At 39.4% G+C, this 24,527-nt stretch overlaps 1 protein-coding gene across 1 annotated transcript in view; it reads left to right on the forward strand.

Moving 5' to 3' along the window:
* The window catches only part of fbln2 (fibulin 2), a 31,308-nt gene extending 17,485 nt beyond the window's left edge, over positions 1-13,823 (forward strand). Inside the window, exons 6-11 of the mRNA XM_073468066.1 lie at positions 2,483-2,611; positions 5,018-5,143; positions 6,904-7,020; positions 7,475-7,603; positions 11,321-11,444; positions 13,463-13,823. Coding sequence (XP_073324167.1) covers positions 2,483-2,611; positions 5,018-5,143; positions 6,904-7,020; positions 7,475-7,603; positions 11,321-11,444; positions 13,463-13,823 — 986 coding nt within the window. The remainder of the gene's footprint in view (positions 1-2,482; positions 2,612-5,017; positions 5,144-6,903; positions 7,021-7,474; positions 7,604-11,320; positions 11,445-13,462) is intronic.
* The last annotated feature ends 10,704 nt before the right edge of the window (positions 13,824-24,527 follow it).

Consider the following 24,527-nt stretch of genomic DNA (forward strand, 5'->3'; position numbering starts at 1 on the left):
CCAATCACAGGAATGAAGACACAAGACAGTACAAAAAAATAAATGAATACAAAGTTATTTTAAATGTAAACATTAACACTGAAAACTTTTTTAGACAATGTTTCTGTTTCCAATTCATCGTACAACTCTTAAGAGGTCATATTATGCTAATTTTCAGGTTCATACTTTTATTTAGGGGTCCTAGTAGAATAGGTTTACATACTTTCATTTTCAAAGAACACATTATTTTTTCTATGGTGCATTGCTGCAGCACCCCTTTACACACTGTGGGCCCTATTTAGACGGTCTATAGCACATGGTCTAAAGCGCAAAGTGCTAGTGCTTTTAAGGCGTGTCCAAGTCCATTTTGCTCATTAAACGGCAGAAAATCTGGGCGCAAAGTGCGGTGCATAGCGCAAAGAGGTGGTATTTGGACTCTGAATTAGTCATGGGTGTGTTTTGGGCGGAACATAAATCAAACCAATAAGAGTATGGTCTCCCATTCCCTTTAAGAGCCAGGTACGCCAGGGCCTGAGACATATTAAACAATAGCACTCGTCTTCGCTGAGGGAAAGGGGTGTGGTCCTCGGCTGCTGGACCCTCTGCTCTGCCATTTCACAATCATCTGTCCCATCAGCAACTCTGTTTGACTGCATATGGAAAAATACACTGATATTTAACTGCAGAGGAGGAGGAGCGCTGCTGCGTCCCTCTGTGTGTGCGCAATTCTCAGTCCATGGATCAAGCGGGACGGGTCATAAAAAGTATCATCCTGATCAATAACGGTGGGATGAGAGGGTGAAATATGTCTTTAGTGAGGAAAATATGAACGACATCACCTGCAGTGATCCTCCAGCAGCAGAAACCATATGTGTATCTCTACATTAACATGTGCACAAGGAACAGCTGATAAACTTCATTGATTATTTAAAACTCCTGACTCGTTTCCTCTGGAGAGTTTATAACTACAGCTACAGTTAGTTTTGATGATTAAATGTGCCACAATATTTGTTATAGTGACATTACTGTGTTGCAGTGAAATGTTTAAAATGACTGAAAACAGCCTCTCTAAGCATAAAATCAGAGCGTATGAACGGTGTGAACCCGCCTGTGTAGGTGCATCTAATGTGTCCTTTAAATATCAGGAAACAGACTGCGGCTTTGACTTCAGACCAGCTTTTTGTCAGTCTATAGCACTGTCACTTTCTGCTGCTCACTTCCCGTCTATTTTGCAGTTAGGAGTCCCCTCCCTGCGCTCTACTCGACTCCTTTCTTTTTTGCGAGGCAGCTCTCTTTGCCTCTTTCTTTCAAGCGTCTTGCATCTCTTGGCCTATTTGGTAGTATAAGCTGTCACCAGGAGTGCTGGAATTAGCAGCTTTCCCTGTTCCACCACGCTGATCTAAATACCAGAACAGGAGGATCCTGTTCTCTGCCTCTTTCCTGAGCAGACAGGACTGCCTCTTTAAGGAGTTCTCAGTCCCAATTGGATAAAGTAGACAGGGGATACCAGAAACATCTTTTCTCAGTTACTGTATGAGCAGGGGGAGGACAGACATGGGTAACTGACCAAACACTCTATAGCAGTGATTACTGTTGGAATATAGAGCTATCTAACACTCATTTTAATAAAATATATCACTTACAGCAGCTCTAATTAAACTTTAATTAATAGTTATTTCACTGTCAACAAACCTTTACAAACTTTTCACAACAGCTTTATAAACCATTCATTAAGCTACTGTTCATCGTCCCCATGTTGATAATACTTTGTAAATGGTTAATGAATACTGTTTAGTTCCTCTATAAAAATTATTTGGATAGCTATTATAAAGTGATGCTCATAAACCTTTACAGTTGCTTACTAAATAGTTTATAAATCAGTGAAATAACTATTTAACGGCAACATTACCATTTATTAATGATGATTATTATAAGCGTTACAATATATTTATTTCATGACATTTTTACTTCCTCACATCAAAGGAAAGAGCCAGTGTTAGCATTGTTAGCGAACTCCTGTTGGCTTAAGAAACAGACAACAACAAAGTTTGTGTAGCTGTTCTGGAGCTTTTGGTCTTAATCACATGATCGTCATCAGCAGATTAAAGCCCTTAAAGTTCTGAGAAAAATCGAATTCATGACAGGTGGTTCAACTCCATCTGCTGATGAAAGTCATGTGATGAAAAATATCAAAAGCTCCAGAGCAGTGACAAAATGGACTTTATGGATGCTACACTAGCAGCATTGCGTTGAGCTACTTTGGTCCAGACCAACCATTGCCTTTTAATTTCCTTCTAATAAATGAACTGACAAATCATTTCAGAGGCCGTTTAAATGTAGCACAATTTGTTTAGTTCACAGTAGTCTTCCAGATTTGAAGACTGTGTTTGTGTTTGTGGTGTGTCTGGCAGTGTGAGTAGGAATTGCTGTGTTTAAACTGGAGGCAGTCAGATGCAGAGTGGGTCAATGCTGAGCTGCTTTATCTTTCTCTCTGCCTGTCTAGACATTGATGAGTGTCAGATGGGGACGCACCGCTGCGGAGCAGGCCAGATCTGTCACAACCTCCCTGGCAGCTACCGCTGTGACTGTCAGACGGGCTACCAGTATGACGCCCTCCGCAAAGCCTGCACCGGTACGTATCCCTGTGTCAGGTCTGTGAGATGATGACGAGCAGATTGGAGGTTTAGTTGTCCAAACAGTTTCTGAAACCAGAGCTGCTCTGGAGGCTGAAACAAATCTCACTGGCTCAGTGTGCTAATGTGATGTCAGATTTGAATAAAAAGGACAGGAGGGGACACTCCCTGTCAGCCTTTTGCTGATAATTATTGCAAATTAGTTGATTAGTTTAATCAAATAGAAGTTCTTCACATGGCAGCTTAAAAAACTGTGCATGTTGAAGAGGATGAACACTGAAATATCAGAAGACACACTAAACTGTTTAGACATAATCTATTCTTTACATCGCTGTAGGCACCGATTGGATGTTAGTGATGAAACTAATGACTGCAAGTTTTGATGTTGTAGTCTGGCTTTATTTCACCTTTTAAAGTGATCAGGAGGGAATTGTTTTTGATTGAGAATAAATTCAAACAAAAAAACAAATATTTAAGTTATTTGCTTTTTGCTAGATAACATTTATTCAATTGAATATCAATCATTGTCATACAAATTAAATTCACTGGCATACATTTTGAACAGGTTAAATTGAGTTAGAGTTACATTTTTCAGTCTTATCATCATTAGGCAGGTACTAATTGCTTTTATTTTCTCTTTATAAAGACATCATACTGCAGGTAAGACTTCAGTATCTGTGGGGGTGTGTGGGAGGGGAACCAAATGACTTGAGTCACATGTCTTGTGTGAAACTGTTTCTCTAAATCAGTATGCAATAATGTTTGGAGTGTCTTTCTCACATCATCTGTTAACATTTCTTACAGCAATAATTGGACAGTTGAAACTAAGGTAGGAATAGGTTATGTGTGGGCCAAGAAAGAAAATACTAAGGCCCCATTCAGACAGAATCAGACGTTGTGGTGCAAACCACCAGTCCTCCCATTAATTTCAGTGAGAGTAGTCTGTTTAGGGTGCCTGAATAAACGCAGCTGCCTGCTGTGAAAAAGTTGAAACAGAATCAGCTTTGGAGAAACGCCACCCTACATCATATTGCTGAGGCCAGTCACAAAGGCTAGCGGCTGTTCTTCCCACAACACCTTAGCCTGAAGATAAGCAGTTTGTGTAGACAACAGGTTGTGTCATGAATGTAGTTGTTCACATACTATATACTACATGCATTACTGGAGGATACTACTAGATGGAACGCGGTAGCTTTTTGTCCCATTGTTGTCCCTGCTGCTGATGCGCTTACTGACCCTTGACCCTGTCACATCCCACATACTGGCCCTACACTGCTCCCACCGTTCATGTGCATCTTGCATCTTGCGGATGCTTGGCATTAATTTCTGAGGACATGCACAACCGATGCTCCAAGCAGACGCAGGATACACGAGCAGAATCAGAAATACTTTATTGATCCCCGAGGGGAAATTGCTTGCATTACAGCTGCTCCCATTCAAAGTCCAGAAATATGCAGAACAACAACAACAATAATGATAATAATAATAATAAAAACTATATATAAGCAAGAACAACAAAAATACAAGAAATGTACATTCTACTAGAAGATATCCATCTATACAGTGTATAAATAACGCTGCAGTTGAAAATATATGGGTTATTGCACATTGTTTGTCTTAATTATTGCACATTAGAGAGAAACAAAGTGTCCAGAGTCCTCCTATTGACTCTGAGTGTCTGACAGTCAGAGCGAGGAGTTGAACAGTTTGATGGCCACAGGCAGGAATGATTTCCTGTGGCACTCTGTGGTGCATCTTGGTGGATCAGTCTAGTACTGAATGTACTCCTGTGGCTGACCACCATGTCATGGAGTGGATGGGAGCCATTGTCCAAGATGACATGTAACTTGGACAGCATCCTCCTCTCTGACACCACCGTCAGAGAGTCCAGCTCCACTCCCACAACGTCACTGGCCCTGCGGATCAGTCTGTTCAGTCTTTTGGCGTCCGCTACCCTCAGCCTGCTGCCCCAGCACACAACAGCATAGAGTATAGCACTGGCCACCACAGACTCATAAAACATCCTGAGCGTAGTCCAGCAGATGTTGAATGACCTCAGCCATCTCAGAAAATAGAGACGACTCTGTCCCTTCCTGTAGAGGGTGTTAGTGTTCTTTATCCAGTCCAGTTTATTAACAATGTGGACTCCCACATACTTATAATCCTCCACAATGTCCACACTGACCCCCTGGATGGAAAAAGGGGTCAACGGCACCTTGGTCCTCCTCAGGTCCACAACCAGTTCCTTGGTCTTTGTCACATTGAGCTGTAGATGGTTCTGCTCACACCATGGAGCAAAGTATTAAACGTGAAAGAATCACACTACATATCATTGGGTGTGTGTCTGGATGAGTCTCTAGAGGTATCTGTGTGTTGTCTCATGTCTACTTCTCTCGCACTGACAGATGTAAATGAGTGCTGGCGCTATCCTGGCAGGCTGTGTGCCCAGACCTGTGAAAACACCCCAGGCTCCTACCGCTGCTCATGCACAGCCGGCTTCTCCCTAGCATTTGATGGCAAGAACTGTGAAGGTAAGCCAGACTGTTAGAGGGGAGCCTATGGGGAGAGCGCTGGCATCAGAAGCTAAATGCAGCCTTGCACAGTCCCTGGAAATTATACATTGATAGAAAGGTGTTCATGAGACTTTTGTAAGTCTTTGTCATCATCGAAACCTGTTTTCTTTTGGAATTTAATTTAGTCTCCATCTCTTGGATGCAGAGGCATCCAACATACATACATAATGGTTTCCAGGGTCAGGTGCCGCCAGTCTGCAGTCTATTAAGGACATGGCGGTTCTTTAAAGAGCGAAGCTGACCAAGAGCCTGATTCACATTATGTTCAGCTTGTCACAGTCATTATTCAGGGGACTGAATCAAGTTGTAAAGGTTTGTGTTGATGATCTAAAGGTGAAGCTTTGCATTTATCACTTTTTATATATAAAAGTGTGTGTGGGCAACATGATTAGATTTTGATTAGCGCTTTTCAGATAAATGAATTCCAGACACTTGAAGCTTGTCCTTCTTGGAGAGCAGTTTTATAGTAAGCAGCATTAGAAAGCATCACTGCACCTTCAGCAATGCGGCTCAAAGTTCAGTGTGCAATATTTTGCTCCACCATGGCAGAGCAGTAATGGGTTCAGAGTACAGGGGCGCCGTTTTCATGTTCTGTCTGAAAGTCCCATAATACTCTCTCTATATGATTTCAGATTGAGTTCATTTGTTCTTTCTGATAGCTGTTGTGTTTTTAATGTCCAAATAATAACACCTTTCTTATTTTCCAGTGTAGTAGTGTAGGAGGGTATGTGGATTTCCAGTGTTTGAGTATCAGTTTCTTTAACAGAACTGATAAAGAAAATAATAATCCAACACAGTGGGCACCTCACTGTAGCCTGGGGCATATCCTGGAATATACAAATTGATGGATTCAAATTCAGATTCACGCAGAAGCAATGCTGGATGGCTGCCTCTTACGAACAATAACTCTGTCAGTAGCCAAGTCACTATAACAGTGCTGTTACTGATGCTGTTCTTACTATCGATTCAGAGCAAGCAGCTGGTGAGGACAATTTGGAGCATGTCTTTCTTAAACTTGCTCAGAGCAACGCACACTTTTAATTTAATTTTAACTGGCAAAATTCCTTAAGTATGAAAATCACCTCAAGTCCTACATTTGCACAAGGGTGGAGAAAAAAGTGATCTAAGTAACTACCGCCCTATTGTTTTAATACACGTGTGTCCTCAGGTCTCTTTTGTAAATGAAATCTCGATCTCAATAGGACTTGATTAATAAAGGTTCATTTGAAATTGAAATTTTACCCCCTACCTCTGATAACCCCATGTTCTAAATCAAACCTATATCACACCAAAACTTCAGAGTTTTGCTAAAAAAATGAGGATTAATTCATCTGTAATTCCACATTTGAAACAGTTTCCTAAATCACATGTACCCTCCAGCTACCCCAAACACTCACCACTGCCAAGTGTGTATTAATCCTCTATTAGTAAATAGTCCCCAACAAAAGTACCAATTCCTCCTGTTTGAGTAAAAAAATAATGAGACTAACTTTAGGGTTTACTACTTTAATTTTAAAGACTTACATCCTCTGTAGTAACCAGTGGGTTTGAGGCCGGGTGCCATGTCAGAGAGTTTTGAGTAATCAGCTAATGCATTTCCTAACACATTTCCTAATTTTCATATTTTCATAGAGAATGCTAAGTTTGGCCAGTATTCTTCTTTGAGAATATGAAAAACAAGAAGTATTCTAACCATATCTTTTCTTTTCTGTGTTTAGATATAAATGAATGTGACAAAAACCCCTGTAGCCAAGAGTGTGCTGACATCTACGGCTCATATCAGTGCTACTGTCGCCAAGGTTACTTCCTGAAAGAGGACGGACACACCTGTGAAGGTATTTTCTATCAAGATCACTAGGTTGGTGGAGACCAAAACAGATCCCAAAGGAGAGCAAATATTGGACTGGACTTTAACCAGTTAGACACACAAGCTACTTCAAATGAATAGTATTCTGTATGTACAGCACAGTATCTTGCTTATGTTGTTATGTTTATATATATGTAATTGATTGCCAACACGTTAGTAACAAGAACTTATAAGGCAATAATATGTCAGAGGTACATTCATTGTTCAAGTTCACCTGTGAAATCTAGCAAGCCAATTCAACTCAGCCATCAACTCTTTCCTATCCTTTACAAAGATAAAAATGTTGAGCTCGTCAGAGAGTTGTTAATCTAACTACGTGTTTATTACTGAGGTATAGTTTTCAGTGCTTTATTTAAACCAGCCTTTGACCCCTACACTGGGCTCTAATCTGACCGATGAAATGTGTGTGTCTTTTTGAACAGACATTGATGAATGCTCCCAGAGCATCGGGAACCTTTGTACCTTCAAGTGCCTTAATGTTGCCGGCAGCTACCAGTGTTCCTGTCCTCCTCATGGATATGTTATGTCTGCCAATGGACGTACCTGCAGAGGTGAGCCTTTAATGAACATACATTATGTTGTAGTATGTCATCTCTGGAGCAATGTCTCATTACTTTATGTGTTACATTTTGAAATTGTGTTTTCTGCATTTAAAATGTTGGTGAAAAACTGTCTTTTAAGCAGATTTGATTCCCATCTTTTAATGTATTTTTCCACAAATTGGAAACTGCAGGTAGACAAAAGAGATATACATTATATGTCTTGCTTTAAAAAACAACTTTAACTGGTCTTAACCAGATTAAAAATTAAGCATAAACTAACTTTAACTGCAGTTAAATTAGTTGCTGCATTCATCCCTGATACCAGTGACTCTGCTTCTTTTAGTAGAAACTTTATGAAAGGGAATAAAAATAAAACTGAAAAGGAACATTTTAAAAATGCAGGAAGTGGCTCCACTTTGTGCCTGCCAGAGTGACTCTGACAATTTTCAGCGCATTTCATGTCTCTTCTGTGTGTAAAAAATAGTGAAGCATCAGATTAAAGCCATCTTAAAAGAATAAAGAGAGCTAATGAGAGAAACAGAACCACAAGTTTCTAAAATCTGCATTTTGAGGGTTGTCACATAAAATTCACAGCTGTGTGGAGGATAAAACACAAGAAAAACACAAACACGAGAAATATGAAGTTAATCTCAATTTCTGGTTGAAATTTAGTCACAATCGTATATAACTCCAGAAACTCTAGAAAGTTTGATACAGTCTGAGTTTGCCGAGGTGTCATGGAGGTGGAAATCTAAGTTGGATTTAGTGTTTCCCTATCCTACCCTACACTTGTAAACCTTCAATCAAATTATTCAACCCTTGGAAAGTTTGTTATACCTGACAAGGCTGCAGGGGAAGGAGGAGAAGTTGGGACTGATGACGCAGTCAGCGTGCCATGGCCTGGCACATATTAAACGGAAGCACTCGTCTGCGCAAAGACGAGTGCTTCCGTTTCACAATCATCTGTCCCATCAACAACTCTGTTTGACTGCAAATGAAAAAAATACACTGATATTTAACTGAGGAGGAGAAGTGCTGCTGCATCCCTCTGTGCGTCTGTGGGTCAGACGGGACGGGTCGCAAAAAGTAACATCCTGATCAATAACGGTGGGATGAGAGGGTAAAATATATCCTTAATGAGGAAAATATTAATGAAATTACCTGCAGCGATCCTCCAGCAGCAGACACCATATGTGTATCTGTGCATTAACATGTGCATTTGTGCACGAGGAACAGCTGATAAACGTCCCTGATTATTTAAAACTCCTGATTCACCAACAGGATCAGTTAGTATTTCATGTTAATTTATGTTCTGCGTTCTTCTACGCATTGAAAGGTCAGACACACGGTCCGAATTCGTACAGTAAAATAGTTTGGAGTGAGCAGCTGTCCTGAAAAATCCTGAGATCCTGTCTAACCATATTTATTTTAGAAGCTTAAAGTTTAATTATTTTTTCTCTGGACAGTTTCCTCTCCAGGTTTTAGTTTTGTTGATTAAACATGGGCGCTGGGCATGAAAATGACAACTGCGTCAGTCTGAAACTAGCAACGACACTACCTGCACCTTGATCCACTTTGCGCAGAGCGTGAGATAGAGCCCTGAGCCCTATTTAGACGGTATATGGCGCTCGGTCTAAAGCATGCTAGAGCGTTTAGGGCTTGTCCATTTTGCTAGTCAAACGGCAGATAACCTGGGTGCAAAGTGCAGCGCACAGCACGAACAGGTGGTATTTAGATTTAGGAACATAAATCAAACCATTCCCAGTGCTGTATCCCATTCCCTTCACTCCTCCCCTGTGTTCTTCTCATATATCAAACTTTCATTTAACTGAAAGGTATAGTCATTGATTCTGGGGAAAGACTGTTGATATTTGAATTTGCAGCCAAGCAAACACACCCATCCCACCAGTGCTCATTCAGAAACTCTGCCCCCCCCCCATTCATGGACAGTTCTGTGAAACATAGCAACACTAAAATTACACACCAGTCAAGCAGAAACACAGCAACCTCTCCATCCGTCTTCAGCCCTTTCAACTCTCAGAGGTCCACTCACCTTTGAAATGCCTGCCGACACGGGTCTTCGCCCTTGCCTTATCATAGTCCTTCTGTTTCAATTTTTTCGCTCTTCTTTACACACGGCAGAATTACCGCAAGGCCAGTCTGATTGCTCACTTTACAACACTCCCACAGCTCCCCACTTTCTTGTGCACAAGCATGAACTGTTGCTGAATGGCTGGAATGACTAGAGTGGCCCACTCCGAGCAACTTTGTTTTGTTTTCCATTTACAGAGACAGGGGTGAGTATGAAGACCGGGTTTTTTTTTTCAGCAAGCACACAGAGCGGACAGCTAGCGGACCATAAGGAGATATACACCGAATTTGAGAAAAAGTGTACTGGATTAGCATGAATGACTATACCTTTAAATCTTGTTAAAATATTATCAAAGGTTTTCCAGTCCAATCCAAATTTGCCTCTGGTTATAATCCTACAGTGTCTATAGCTGCGGTGATTTCTCTTGCGTTACTGTGGCATTCCTGCTGTTATCACAATACCATTTGCCATTTAGAGTTAGAAAAGCATGGATGCTTGCAATTCGTTCACAACTACACGCTATCAATCAAGTCATCAAATGAAAAATGAGCGCTGCTTCATGACCTGGCCGCTCGCGATGGTTTATAGGTTAACATTAGCAACCCCTGCTCCTATGCTACCAATCTGCACTGATATTAGAGGAGTGGTACCAAGTACAGCAACCTCACTGCTGGACTTGTCAAAATACGAGACTGTTATGCACAACACTTTTTTTTAGAAAAGAGGAACATCCTCCAGTCAATCACCTCTAAATAGTTATCTAGCCTGGCTCTATCCAATGTTTAAAAAAATCAACGAATGGATGTTTTTCATTTGTTTATTAAATTCTACACAAGAAAAGATGTAAAAACAACTCTCGCATGTTGTACTGCAATGATATCTTGGTTGGGTGCAGTGACTTAATGGACTGGAATTGGTCTTTGCTGTTTATAAAAATGGATGGCATGACAGCTCCCCAAAAGTGAAGCCAAAACATTTTGATTGCCCCCTGGTCGCTGGCTGCAGAACAGTTAATAAACCCCGCCCTTGTAAGCAGATGGGACATGGGCCAAAGTAAAAACTTGTACACATCAACTATTTTTTTCCCCCCAAAGAGTTCATTTCTCTGATAATTTTGTTTTTAATTATTAGTTATTTGATGCTATGAAACAGAGGGTGAGATGTCATGACTGACAGCTTTCGTTGGGCCCAGCCACCAGGCCCATGGAGGCCAGCAATAATTATGTTCATCCTAATATAAGCAATGATAACTACATTTTATTTTGGACCAAAATACTTACCATTGCTTATTAAAACAAGACAAACATTGTATTTATTGTTGCTTTACTAAAATGTAGCCTGTTTCATAATGAAAACCCCCTCTCCTGAAAATGGTATAATCCTTTTTTTTTATGCAGTATCAAAAGATCAAACATGCACCCGCCACATGACATGAGAAATGTACTCATCTAAACTAACTACTAGTTGAATTTCCTTGCTATACCAGCCTAAACCAGGATGCCAAAATAGAAAAGAGCAAGAAATAATCTTTATACTAATCTAAACTAAACTAAGTTAAAGACATTAGAGTGCATCATCTGATCTAACTCTTAGCAGTCAAAGGGTTTATCTCTTTAATTTATTATGTTTTTCAGATATTGATGAATGTAAAACTGCCACCCACAACTGTTCATATGGACAGAACTGCTATAACCTCCAGGGAGGTTTCAGATGTATCTCCTTTGACTGCCCTCACAACTACAAGAAAGTGTCGGACACGTGAGTCATGTTTTTCTTTTTTTAAATGTTTTGTTGCAATTCTGTCTTTTGTTGTTTGATGACCATGTTAAGCCTTAATTTTCCAAGTTTTATTGTCAAGCAGGACCAGTAAAGTCTCTGTTTACTGTGTTTTGGTTACTTTTGCAGTATCCTGAGCATTTATAACCTGATATACTGGCCCTTTAAGCACTGACCTGTATCTGTGAGATCGTTCAATAGGTTTCCCCTTAGTTTCTCTCTGCCTGTGCTCTAATGAGAAGTACTGTACATTCATGCCCTTGCAGTGCAGTGTGTCGTACAGAAGGGCCTTGTTAGCTGTGAACCTGTGGCCTCTATAAAGGCTGGCTGGTAACTGAACATGACTCTCATCGAGTGGTACGATGAAGTCTGATGTCTTTGATCAGCTCGGTGCTTCCCGGCGCCGTCTCTGTGGCTCTCCCCACTCTGTGCTCTGCGTGGACAGAAAACAGCCTACACCCTCCACTCATCCCACAGGAGACGTCTTATCAATGTCACCAAGAGACACCTTATTAACCTCAGTGTGATGTGGCCTTGCACAGTATGGAGAGACATCTTTCATTCTTGAGTGGACTTGGCAGCTACAGAAGCACGGACAAGATTAAAATGTCCCCCGGTCTTTAGTGCCACCCTGTGATTCATTGGAGACAATTCCAAGACTCACTTGTTTTGGCATGAGCTGTGCAAATTTCACGATGCACTACATTAGGTTTTACTCCGGCCTGTAAATTCTCATGAGTGATGGCAAAGCAGTCACGGAGCATCAGAATACAGACTGGGAAAGCCCTGCAAGTGATCACTGGAGGACGACCGCTTTCTCCACTGGCACTGCATCGCTGTGTGGTTCTGTGCTCATTTCTATTTTCATGAAATCGTCACAGTGATGAGAGCTAACTACTCTAAATGTGAAGATGTACATGCAGCAAACACTAGCCAGGGGGTTGTATACCGACACAAGGAGAGAAGTGAAACTGAAACTCAAGTTCATCAACGTTTAAAGGAATTCCTTGCCATTCATTAGGCAGCTGACAGAACTACACCTGCCGGATGGACAATGACAACCAGATGATTTCATCGTAAAATGACAAATCAAAATAATGAGTGCATGTGTTCAATGTATTACTTTACAGTTGAAGTTTCTTAAATTAAAATAGCTTCAGTGTTTGAAGATACTTTTCTTTTTGTAGTTTATGGTGTATATTGCAACTTTCAATATAGAATAGCTTTACTAGCTACAGTTAGCTTAACCAACACTGGTTTTCCCATACTGTAGCAACTGTTTAAGAGCTGACTCAGTGACTGTTCTTACATCATGTTCACATTATGCAGATAAACCACTAAGCTCTTCATGTTGAATGCATTACCAGTAGTTAGATACAGAGAACAGCAAACCTGACTGCTGAATCTCACAGCTCTCAATATGAAGATAGTTAGTTATTGCATAGACACATTCAGACACCCCCCCCCCCCACCCCCCCACCCCCATTGGTTCATCCTTCATCTTAATCTTAATACTACTAGTACTAGCCTTCAACTGTTGGCTGTGGTCAGTGCAGCTCAGGTTTTGGTTTGAATGGGGTTTTCTTTTTTCCACCGATTCTTTTTTTAATCAAGTTCTTTTTTTAATCAAACTTTATTTAGAACATATGTTTCACAAAACATGGATAACATGACAACCAAAACCAGACATCCATTTCAGTGTTGTTTTATTAGACGGTATAGTTACTCATTCAGTTAAAATAAGACATAACATGTCAATAGAGAAGATGGTCGGCTGACTGAAGTTTATTCATTCTAGTTTATAAAAACGTATACACCTATATCAATTTCAGGCTTAATCTAACACCATCTGTTAGTTCAACACACTTCTGAACAGAGCACAGATACGGATAAGTTAATGGTGTACTCGCTATCCCTAATCATAAAATGATTTACCAAATCTTTCTTGCACATCCATCCTCTTCTCCTATGACTCTCTCTCTACTTCTTGTTCTCTTCAGACGCTGTGAGCGGACCAGTTGTCCCAGTAACTCCTTAGACTGTCAAAACTCCCCCGCCCGCATCACACACTACCAGCTCAGCTTCCAGACCAACATCATTATTCCTGCCCAGATCTTCCGAATTGGACCATCCCCAGCCTATTCTGGCGATCACATCGCCATCAGTATCATCAAGGGCAACAAGGAGGGCTACTTTAGCACCAGGAAGCTTAACAGTTTCACAGGCGCTGTCTACCTCCAGAGACAGGTCCGCGAGCCCAAAGACTTTCTGATAGATGTGGAGATGAAGCTGCTGAGGCAGGGGATGTTCACCTCGTTCCTCGCCAGGATTCATGTCTTTGTCACATCTAGCAACATGTAATACCAAAGAGAAAAAGACAGAGAGATGGACTGGAAATTTCATATGGTGCCAAACTTTTATATGTGCAGACTCTTTTTGTAATGCTTCTACACAATCAAGCATTATTCAAGAATCTTGTATACTGTTGCCAAAGACCTTACTGCTTGTTTCTGCCGACAATCATATTTCTTGAGTAACATTCCATTTGTATTTACCAAAGTATTTTCCAGTTTGACTTTTGATATGGTATGTGCAGACAGTAGCAAGGTGCTGCACAGGTCACTATGCATGTCTGGGTGTGGTTTGTGCTCTGCTCCACTCTCCTTAAAATGACCTCTCTGTGTAGATGTACATTTTTAATTATTCATGACAGTCTGAAGAAAACTAATAAACCTTTGCAGCACTAGAATTTAAGGGCATTTGTTGCTATGGAGGACCAAAACTGATCAAATGTAAAGTCTGTCTGACAAGTCAGAAACACAACTAAATACTACATCAGTTAAAACAGGACTGTCCAAGTGGGGCCCATGGGCCAAAGATGGCCCACCATAAGGTTTGCTTAGGCCCGCCAGATGTTTCTAGCAAAAAAAATAAATCCATACTTTATTTTTAAAATAATAACAATGTTTGTGTTTTTTTGATTTTGTGTGCTCAAAATCTTTATGAAATGAAGGATCCCTAATTGTTAATGTATTTTTCATAATCTGAGCATGGCGAGCAAAGTGAGACTCTGCACAGGAATTCAGTCAATTAAGGGAACTTGGAAACACAGTACAATTTTGAATCCCAACAATACAATAGGTATTTGCGTTTGGCCGATGGCCCATCATGAGTTTCAGGTTTGGCTTTCCAGGGAAAAGGTTTGGGCTCCCCTCAGTTAAACAATTTAAATACAGTCTTAAAAGAATATTTTTATAAATTAAGTTTTTTCCTTTATTTTCCCTTTCCAATCAGTTGGTTGAAAACAAATAATAAATAATATAATAAAACAAACAAACAAAAAAACATAAAAATGATAATCATTTGTTTTAAATAAAAATTATTTAGGTTTTAATTTATTTTACCAACTGTTAGGAGATTAAAAGAAAAATGTGTCATTTTAGACATTTTAGACATGTAAAATATGCAACAAACACTACAGTTTTTGATTATCATATTACTGATTTACATTTGTCAGCTTTGGGCCTCCAGTCACCACTGAGATAGTTTTAATGTGGTCGAAAAACAACAGAAGCTTTAAATAGTACATTTTGTTTAGCATTTGGTGTATATTTTTTAAAATGTGATCTGACAAAATGTCAGTAGTAAAATTCATTGCAAATCACACTAGAAAACATGAATTAATTATAATGGCACTCAGTAAAGCACATACCTCCGCCGAGTCACAACAGCCCTTTTTAATTCAGTCAATCCTAATCCTATATCAAATTAAACCCTATCCTGTCCTATCTTGCAATGTTGTGAGTGACAGAAAATTCCTTGATCCGTTTCCTTTTCCAGACCCCCTCCAAAAGTTAATGGGGTCTATTCTGGGCTGAGACCCATCCTCCATCTAAATTTAGTGGAAATCTGTTCAGGAGTTTTTGTGTAATCCTGCTTACAACGTAACCAAAGAACTAACAAACAGATACAGGCAAACACATAACCTCCTCGGTGGCATAGACAATCTTGTATGGTAAATTACAGCACTGATAGTATGAATGAAGCGTTGCAGTTGATTATTTTAAGTGTCACATATCTTTCTATGTTACTGTGTTGTAATTATCTCAGGGTAAAATTCTTGTAGTTTTGTATCCACTCAACAAATTCCTGTGTAGTTTGCAGGAATGATTCAGTCTGCTGCTGTAACTCCAGACTGGCCTCACTCAGCCTGTACAGTTTCAGCTGCCACGTGACTTCTATAAACCAATCAATAAACTATCAAACTGTTGTCAGTTGCTCAATAAAAGTACAGATCAGATTGTAGAGTGTCAGGGTCAGTTTTTCCACATCAGTGGTGGACAGTGATGCAACGGAATCAGTTCCATTGTGAGTGAACCGTGGGCCAACATCGCCATCAACTGGTGAAAGTGTGAACAGACCAAGGCCTCACCACCAAATACCATTACCACTCTATTAAAGGCAAGTTTACTTCACATAAGACTGAACTAAGAATTGATATAAATATTACATATTACAGTGAATACTCATTTATTTTAGTGTTTGCAACTTCTTGAAAATAAACTGCTTCACAATAATACTGCGCAGTCCTGATCTTATCTGTTTTATCACCTATTCCACTGCTCCACAAGGAACATTTAGTGTGTGTTACACCCTCTAAAATTCCCATCAGGAAAGTGTGAGGGCTTTGCTACCACAGCCTATTAATACAACTCAGCTGATAGCCTTTCAAATGGAAAGTAGGGAGGGTAGCTCTCTCACAGGTCACCATATAAATAAACACCACAGTCTGACAGATACAGGGTTTTTGATGATTATATGAATGCTTATATTTTTGGGCTGAAACTATTGGGTGACAAATTAATGGACAAACCAAAAAATTGTCAAATTAAATTTATATAACTGAAAATCACAGTCACGATCACAAATCACAAGGCTTGGAGGATGAACACCATTCTTCCAAAAGACATTCTCACATCGTTTCATACTCATCAAACCATACATTGAGCCATCATGCCCTATAATTATGCTCTTCTTTCATTCATTTTTTCAGGTTTTTTCATAAGTAGAAATGATGGTCCTGGAGCAAGATTAATTATGATGTTCTAGGAACAACACCAACATGGAGATATAAGATACATCATCCCTGAGGAGCTGTGGGCAGAACAACACATTGAAGGCATGCAGACTCCACACAGAAAGGCCCTTACTTAACCAGAAACTGAATTCTGTGCTAACCCTGTAATGTCAGGTTTATCAGAGTTTTTTTCTGGAAATTGCCTCCTGTTATAGCATGAAAAAAAGATGATGAGTCAAGAGTTTGAGGGCCAGAAAAACAAAACAATGAGCTTAAAGATGTGTGCAATTTCTTTATTCCTGGTTAGAGATCGGAGAGGTCAGCGCTTTCATTCAGCAGCCCATACACACACTTCTGTTTCATCCCGATAACCTTACAGCACTGCCGTAGGGTAGTTTTATGTTTTTGTATTCAAAAATGTATTGACTTAAAGCCTTAAAGATTAGAGCTATTACCGACTTGTCCTTATTAAAATATCTCCAGTGACTTTTTAAAGGGGTAATTCAAAATTTCTTGTTTGGTCCTCAGCACTCGCTGCTGTGGTGGTTTGTCCTGCAGGTCATCCGCCTGCAACCTGTGACCTTTCAACTGGGAGTTTGGTTGGGATGGGGGATGATTACCGGCTCTTCTTTTTATTACAAACCATAAAAGTAAAAAAAGTTCTACACCTCATAATTTATGTCAAGGAGTAAAAAAATAAAATAGTCCTTATGGTCTACTAAGATTATGTGTGATTGAATAGTTTGTTGAGGAAATTGCCATGCTAGTACAGCAGTGACGCTGGTCTACAGTGGGCGGTCTCTTTCCTCTCTGCTGAAGCCCAAACACATCCGGCAATTGGAGGTGCAGCCCACACATGTTAGGGTGTGATCTCTGATTATCTATCTCTGCTTCAAAGGATTATCAAGACAACTATATATACTAGGGATGCAACAATATTTAATATTTTATCGAACCGTTCAATACGCCCTGTTAGATTCAATACACAAAGGCAAACAATACAATACAATACAGTACAATACAATACTACAATAATGTTTGCTGTTTAACTTGATTGGATACTGCATATGTTTTTTTATGGAAGGCAATTAAGATAAGTGTTAAATTATTATAATAAGGTTTGTGGTTTGACTATATCTGCTTTTAATTATTTTTACATGCAATATTGCCTTTGCTAGTGTGAGTAGTTTTATATTAAGATATCGAAACCGTACCGTTACCGTGGCCCAAAAACTGTGATGCATACCGAACTGTGGGAAAACTCTACCGTTGCATCCCTAATATATACGTGCTGAGGTTGCACCATGTGACTGTAACATGACAACAACCAGACCTCTGCTAACATCATTCTGCTAATGCCTAACCACTGACAGGTTTTCACCATATCTAGTTTTACTGCACACTTTTCACAGGGAAGTACATACACCTACAACCTCAAGATGTGAGTTTGTTTCAACGTTTTTTGCAAAACAGAAAATCCACTACAGGAAACTAGCTAACAGTATTGAAAAGTAAATTTCCTTTTGTTCCAGCCAGCAGCTGCTTAGCTAAACTTTAAACAAAGACTGGAAACAGGAAATGAACCCAGTAAAGAAATAGTTCTGGCCATAACCCCCTGTAAACTATTTTCCACTAGAATAGTATTTGTACAAGACATACAAAAATAAACAAATAACATATTATTGAGCTTTGCCACTAGGCAAATTTTGGTTCCTATGGAGAGTGTCATTTCCCTCGGTTTCTAGTCATTATGCTAGGCTAAGTGAACCTGCAGCTAGCTCTGTTTTCATTTTCAATGTTCATGGATAAGAGTTGTATTAATATTCTCATCCAACTCTCGGCAAGAGAGACAGTAATTGTGTCCCTCAAATGTCAAGCAATCTACTATTTTACACAACCACATCATAAAGAACTTTTTTTTAATTAGCCTATGATACACTGATATAGATTTGTTCAAATAGACCTTTTCACGGCAGACAGACAAAGCACAGGTGTAACTGAACAGAAAAAAAAAAACCTCACTCATTTCGGTGAGCTAGTTCTCATTATTAATATCATTATTGTGAATGCTGACTCCCTGTCATGGCTTACTGTGACTCATTCACCAAATTTGTATGCCTGGACTTTTCCTGCTATGACAAGGCAAACTGTCTGCTAGCTATTGACTAGCGGCAATAGTAAATACATCTCACATGTTATTGCATCAGTAATAATAAACCAGTGTAGTGATAATTCTTCTGACTAATGAGTACAGTATGAGTATCAGTACTTTTGATACTTCCAGCACATTTTGTCGCTAATACTTCTCTACTTTTATTCAAACTAGCAATAGCAATTACATTGCTTTAACTCATCATACTGAAGTAAATACTGATTGCACAATGTAGAGGCTGTAGAAAAATGACACCATCCAAGTTTAGATTGGTTCCCTACAAACCTTGATTTCACTGTTATATTCGGTCTGCCACCAGCTTGGATATTCCGAGAAAAAATTAAGGTCCAATTGAGGCACAAAGGAAGCTAACTGTGGAAACTCTACAGTGCAAAAGAAAGCCTGTCAGTGTTGTCAGCTCTTCTTTGATAACAAGAATAAAAAATAGATAAAACCTTCAATAAAATTTTATTCGGTATTGGATTTTATTTCAATATTTAAAGTAATTCCAAAGTTTCCCATACATTTCATTGGGTGTGGTGGGTTATCCTTTACTGAGCTCCCAGCTCTTCCAAACAGTTTAATTAGCCTGATTCCACTGGAGGCTTTCACTTTAATATCTCATGCTGATCATAAATGTGTATATTGAATATAAATGTTGATTCAGAGGATTTGACAGCTCAGGAGAATAAAATTCAGACTCAGACAGAGAGACAGACTCCTTGTAGAACTGTGGCAGGTCCATTGCAAAACTATTGAGAGAGCCTTCAGAGAGCAGCTTAGTAGCACTTACAAAAGCAGATCGCAAGTGATGCGATGAAATGAAAGTGATCAGCGACCCCGACATTGAGCACTGAGGCCGACCATCTTTTATCCTAAATGGAGATGTGGAGAGCTCTCACAGGTAGATGGTGAAGATGCTCAGAGCATAAGTGCTGTGCAGTGGAGAAATCAAGCGCATTTTACTTTAAACAGCTTCAGGTGCTTAGGCAGTTTACCAAATTAACTCACGCTCCACAATTCACTGCTTCACACTGCATGCTTACCAATACCTGCTGGGATATAACCACTACACCCTCTACATGTGCTGGTACTGATAGGTAGGTAGAAAGGTATGGTAGGCAGGTACTGTACTAAACATGTTATTATCATGTTTGTTCACAGTCTGGTGCTTCCATGGCTGAATGCAGTGGTACAGCTTAGACCACACAGCTGCAGGCCTATTATTAAGTGAGTCTCTGTGTAAAGAGTTCAACACCCATAGATTTGCATCCTAAACTACAAGTAAGAACATGATTAACTGTCCCCTTTTCCTATTAAGAAACATGAATTAAAATGTCAAATTTATATCTTGAATTAGCAGAATCGAGAAGGTTATGTGTTCTTTTATTAATAAATAGCAACATAGAGCTGATATTTCATATTAAACCTGGATGGTGCATTTTTCCCTCACTATTTCTCCTCAGGTAACTTTAAGATTGGAACAATTTTTAAATCTTTCTGACAGTATCATTTATCAGCACTTTTTTTTTCAAATTGAAACATTTTAGCTTTATCGTCCATTTAAGGCACATTTTACCAACATATTTGAAGTGATGGAATGTAAACTAATTACATTTACTCAACTACTGTACCGAAGTGTAATTTGGGATACTTCCCTTTTCCTTTTTCTGCTTCTTTACTCTTCCACTTACTATTTACTATTATTACTTTTTACCCCACTAAATTTATTTGATAACTTGAGTTACTAGTTACTTTGCTGATTGCATGCTGCATCAAAGCCAAAGTCATGCCCTTTTAAATAAATGTATTTCATATGGCAATGGGACTAAAAACAAGACATTCGTATACAATATGTACATTCATGTAAATAAATATGTATAATTCACTTTTACTTGTACTTTTCATACTTTTCAAGTATATTTATTGCCAAAAAATTACTTTCGATACTTAAGTGCATTTCATAGCAGATACTAGACTTTTACTCAAGTACTATTCATAGGGGTGACTTTCACCATCACCAAAGTAATATTTAATCATGTTAGCTTTTCTTTACTAAAGTATGACTTTTGGGTACTATTTACAACATTGCATATTTGGTACCTTAGGTACCACAGCTCAGTTAACTGCAGGTTGACAAAAGAGGGCAGCAGACTGTACCAATCCGACAGCTATAGCAAGTTGTTGAAAGAATGTTAACTTGCACAATACACTTGCGTAACCTGTTTGAGTGTCAGCACAGAGTGAATTCATCTGAGCATGCCTACATTTTCCATTCCAGCACATGTGAGCACAAACACACTGCCATTCTTCTCACAGGGGCCTTCTCACAAACACACCACTGATTTCCATCTAACTGTTGTGTTCAGTCACATTTCCAGTGTAATAATGTGTCAGCCCACACTATTAGTGGATGGTTATCATGCAGACCGTGTTTGAAATCATGAGTCAGCTTTTCCATGGATAGATGTGATGTATTTCTTCCAAAGCAGAATCCTCCCTCTGTGATAGCAACAACAGGTCCTGCAGTTAAATGATGCATTTGATTTTCTGATTATACATTATTCATCTTTTGCTCTTGTTAATCACAGAGATATGAAAGTTCTCTTTTATCATGCCGTACCAATCTGTGAGGCCTGAGTATGTAGAACAAAACCTGCAGAGAAATCAAAGAGTGTCTATTTGTGTAAGATCCTGGTTTTGTTTACCACACTGCACAATTGCTGGCACACTCATGATTAGTCATACTCATCTGATGCCTCCCAGGTTAAATGTGTTGTTCCTTGATGTGACAGGTATCATCTCATTTTGATTATTTATTTGTCGGAACTAAAATCAAGATGAAATGCTATTTCAGATGAGTTTCTTAGATATGCCTGTTAAGGAAAATTCCCCCTCATTTTATTTGTAATTGCTCCCAAGGCTTCTCTTAATTATACAGTATATGTGGAAAGGTACACATATAAAAAAATGCAAGTAATATTTGCATTTTTGGAGAAACCTGTGGAATTTTCACTGGTGGAAAATCATGATCAGTTCATCAGGTTGAACAGAAACAATAATGACAGAACATGAAGAGTGATAAAGAATTGACAATAAAGACCAATGGAGGCCAGTCAGGAGGAGCACAAAAACTGGACTTTAGTGAGATTGGTTTGTGTCTTTTTCTGCGGTTTATGACATTATTCCTTCGTCTCTGATGACACACTCTACAGATAACTCTATAACTCTATAACTATAACTATATAACTCTCAACATGTTTTGTAAAGAAAAAGAAAGGGTAGTACATGGCATTTTTAGCAAAAATAATATTAGCTAACAGCAGTTTCAACAACATATCAGACTATTAACTAATATATATGTATATATATATATATATATATATATATATATATATATATATATATATATATATATATATATATATATATATATATATATAAATGTGTGTGTGTGTGTGTACAGATAAAGAGAGAGGAGCTCAAGGCATCATGGGAAGTCCCCCGGCAGTCTGAACCTATGGCAGCACAGCTAAGAGCCTGTGCAGGCCCTAACTATCGGCTTTATCAAAAAGGAAAGTTTTAAGTCTACTCTTAAACATAGAGAGGGTGTCTGCCTCCTGAACAGACACTGGAAGATGGTTCCACAGGAGAGGAGCCTGATGGCTGCTCTGCCTCCGAATTCTCCTTTTGGAGAATAGGAACCACAAGTAACCCTGCATCCTGAGAGTGCAGTGTTCGAGTGGGGTAATAGGGTACTTTTAGGTCTTTGAGATATGCAGGTGCCTGGCCTTTCAAGGCTTTGTATGTGAGGAGGACGATTTAAATGTAATTCTGGATTTTACAGGAGGCCAGTGCAGAGAGGCTAATATTGGAGAAATATGTTCTCTAATAGGAGTTCTTGTCAGTACACACGCAGCAGCATACTGGATCAGCTGGATAGTCTTTAGAGACTTATTGGAGCAGCCTGATAAAGCGGAATTACAATAATCCAGACTTAACAAAAGCATGGACTAATTTCTCTGCATCTTTTTGAGACAGAATGTTCCTGATTTTTGCAATGTTCCATAGGTGGAAGAAGGCAGTCCTTGACATTTGTTTTATGTGGGAGATGAAGGATAAATCCTGATCAAAAATAACTCCCAGATTCCTTACTCTGGTGCAGGAGGCCAGAGTAATGCCATCCAGAGTTGCTATCTCATTAGATAATTTGTCACTAAGGTGTTTAGGGCCCAGCACAACTTCTGTTTTGTCTTCCAGGTGTTTATGTCCTTAACACATGCCTGAAGTTTAGCTGAAGGATTAGTGTCATCTGGCTTAATGGATAAGTATAATTGTGTATCATTTGCATAACAATGAAAATTAGCGGAGTGTTTTCTAATGATATTCCCTAAAGGAAGCATATATAAAGTGAATAGTATTGGTCTGAGCACATTACCTTGTGGAACCCTGTGACTAACTTTGGTATGCAATGAGGTTTCATTGCTAACTAGATCTTCAATAAACATCATCCCAGTTCACTTCAAACCTAGCAACACGCAGAGGCAGAAACTTGTCCATCCTAAGGACAAAACACCCAGGCATAAGCAGAGTAATGTAGTTTATGCTGTTCAATGCAGCCAGGACTGCACAGATGTGTGTACAGGGGAGACAAAACAACCTCTCCATAAACAAATGGCACAACACAGGAGGGCCAATTTCTCAGGTCAAGACTCTGCTGTCCACTTACATCTGAAGGAGACAAATCATTCCTTTGAGGACAACAATGTAAACATGTTGTCCAGAGAAGACAGATGGTTTGAAAGAGGAGTAAAAGAATCCATCTATGTCAAACTGGAACGACTGTCTTTGAACAGAGGAGGTGGCCTAAGACATTACTTATCACCCACCTACAATGCAGTACTGAGTTCTCTCCCCAGACAGCTTAACACCCAGTCACACCTGGGCTCACCTAGCCCTAGCAACCCACATGATGGCCGGTTGGGTCAACGAGCCACAAGTGGCCCTAACGACTCTGAAACTCAGAGCTCACACGTGTCTTTAACGACTCTGTAAGGACACTCCCACACAGAGTTTAAAAGCCTGCAACTCCCCTCCACTGGTTTGAACTGAAGAAGCCTCTTGGATGAGAGGTGAAACGCCTTCAACAAACTGAAACAAGTCCAGTTGCCTACGATACAGCACTTAGAATTACCATGACCTGGATGAGTGATGACTGTAAAAGCACCCAAATAGTACAAGTTAGCAACTACTGTTATATATCAACATAGTCGGGTATATATCATCCAAAGATTGGGATACTTTTCTTAGGAGTTTGCTGAGACCAAAACAGAGCTGAAAGGAGAGTGAATATTGGAAATTTACCAGGTGAGAAGAAACACAACTTCATAGTGCTAATGTTGGTGCTGAATGTGTAAACAGGCAACTGTTAGCTAACATATAAGCAAACACAACAACTTTATATATCAATGTTGTGTTTTGAGCCGGTGGTGAAAACTTTCACTTAAACCATTGAAATGCTAAGCCCCCCAATTTTAGCAGGAAGCTTGTGGTTCTTTCACGCAGCTGATGAGTTAAGTTGGCAAATCATCAAATTATAAATTGGCTTGCATTGTAACCAGACAAAAAGGAAGGATCCTCTGCCATTAACACAATGTAGTCATTTTAATGTCGTTTCTGTAAGGGCCATGTGTTGTAGCTAAAGGACAGGGAAAAGTGCATTCCACTGACAGATAGTAGTGGCTTGAAAGGTCATTTTCGACGGGAGGCAATCGCCATTCCGACATACCGCCATTCCGACATTAGGCCCTAATTGTCGGAATGGCAACACTTAAAC

The sequence above is a fragment of the Pagrus major genome, chromosome 6 (genome assembly GCF_040436345.1).
Source record: "Pagrus major chromosome 6, Pma_NU_1.0".
Classification (NCBI taxonomy): Eukaryota; Metazoa; Chordata; class Actinopteri; order Spariformes; family Sparidae; genus Pagrus; species Pagrus major.